The sequence below is a fragment of the Cucurbita pepo genome, chromosome LG15 (assembly GCF_002806865.2).
Source record: "Cucurbita pepo subsp. pepo cultivar mu-cu-16 chromosome LG15, ASM280686v2, whole genome shotgun sequence".
Classification (NCBI taxonomy): domain Eukaryota; kingdom Viridiplantae; phylum Streptophyta; class Magnoliopsida; order Cucurbitales; family Cucurbitaceae; genus Cucurbita; species Cucurbita pepo.
In genome coordinates, this window is record NC_036652.1 from 5,376,708 (window position 1) to 5,378,618 (window position 1,911).

At 37.8% G+C, this 1,911-nt stretch overlaps 1 protein-coding gene across 3 annotated transcripts in view; it reads left to right on the forward strand.

Annotated features, from left to right (window-relative positions):
- Positions 1–624, forward strand: part of LOC111811371 (basic form of pathogenesis-related protein 1-like) — a 10,258-nt gene extending 9,634 nt beyond the window's left edge. The window contains exon 2 of one of the 3 annotated variants that reach the window (XM_023698180.1): positions 4–624. In XM_023698180.1, the coding sequence (XP_023553948.1) occupies positions 4–465 (462 nt within the window). In that variant the 3' untranslated portion in view covers positions 466–624. The other 2 variants (XM_023698182.1, XM_023698181.1) reach the window with 2 other exon arrangements.
- Positions 625–1,911: the final 1,287 nt, after the last annotated feature.

The following is a 1,911-nucleotide window of genomic DNA, read 5'->3' on the forward strand; positions in this document are numbered from 1 at the left end:
GCGGCGACGCTGTGCTTGGTTGCACTAAGCCTAAGGCACGTGGTGGTAGGTCAAGAACCCGGGGACGACTTCGTTAAGGCACACAATGCAGTTCGAGAGAAGAAAGGGGAGCGTCCGGTGTTCTGGGACGAATTACTTGAAGAACATGCTAAAGCCTATCTCCAAACCAAGGTGGAAACTTGTGAGATGGTGCACTCCACAGACTCTCCTTATGGGGAGAACCTGGCCACGTCAAATGGGGATTTGACGGCGGAAGGTGCGGTGGCGGCATGGGCGGCTGAGGAGAAGTACTATGACCATAAAAACAACAGATGCGTGGGTGGTGAGTGCCGCCATTACGTCCAATTGGTGTGGAATGCCACTTTTCTTGTGGGTTGTGCCACTGTTAAGTGCCGTAACACTTGGACTTTGGTTGGATGCAATTATAATCCTGCTGGTAACATTGTCGGCGAGGAGCCCTATTAGTTCATCATCATCAACCTTTATTTCTTTCATTATTATTACTCAATTTCCTCATCCCATTCCCATTCCTTTCTTAACTATTATTACAACCATTCTTTGTTTCAATTTCTGTACTTCATTTCAATTCCATTGCCGGGTCAACCCTGGTTATTCCATTTTCAATCGTGTGCCTCTTTACAAGTTCTTTTACGAGCTTAACCAATTAAACTCTATACTTAATATTAACTTCGTTTAATCGATTGTTTTATGAAAACCAAATCATGTCTAATCCTTTAATACTAAACTCAAACTTTGTATACAAGTTAGCTATCTATTTACTCACCAATTCTAACGTGTTATTGCCACTCGATTTTTGCCTTTATAAGTCATTAATAAAAATAATAAAGTTATCCGAAAATGTGTGAGTTACCATGGGTACTCTGTTTTATCTCATTTAGGATTCACTTGGCTTCTCGGCTCCAACTTAGGTCTTATATATTTGGAGACCTTCCTACTATATTGGACTTTCAAATTCGTTTTTTACACTTTTGTAATTGTTTAGGTAAGTTGAAATTTGAGGAGTTAATTTCTCAATAGAATTCTAAATTATGATCGTAAAACTGTACTCTTGTGGCCCCTACACATGTTATATTGTTTTATGATTTATTGACATGTGTTATGTTATATTTATGCTATGATATATGTAATGTTGTGCTGTGTTGTCAGTTATACTATGATATGATTTTTTTATGTCATGGAATTATGTTAAGTTATCAATGTTATATGATGCATGAATCTCTATGTGCCACACCATGTAAATTACTTTACGCTCGCTCTGTGCCTATATGACATTAGAAAACTATGTATTTTAATCATGGATAATATGAGAAGAATCATGTATGTCTCATATGAACACGAATGGAAGTATGACTTGCATCATAAGTATATACTATGATTTAAAGGTATGGAACTTCATGCTTTTTGTATGTCACGTGCATCTAGATATTTTCCCATTTTGATTAGTATGGATGTATACATTACGATATCTATATACGCCATGATATTTTATCGGCTCCTCAACCACATGCTACTTCTTTGTGAACGTTTATGTAGCAACCCGATTCATAATCTAGATTTGATACTTGTATGCCCCCACATTCCTATGCATCCCCTCCGACATGGTTACATTGCTTACTCCTAAAAGTGAAAACTATCTCCACATATCAATACTTCTAGCATACTTTATCCTCACTTTCTTAGAATTGATTCAAGTAAAGCATGCTTCAATTTGGAATTCCTATGATTGAACCACCAAAAAGAAAAGTGCACATCGTTGGCATGTGATCTTGGTTCATTCATGTACCCCTCATTTACTCAGATATCACATGCCCACCATCTATCGACTTGATTCGTCCCCAAACCACATCTTATGGGAGAGGTACCACTTTGATATCATTTGTAACGACCCTA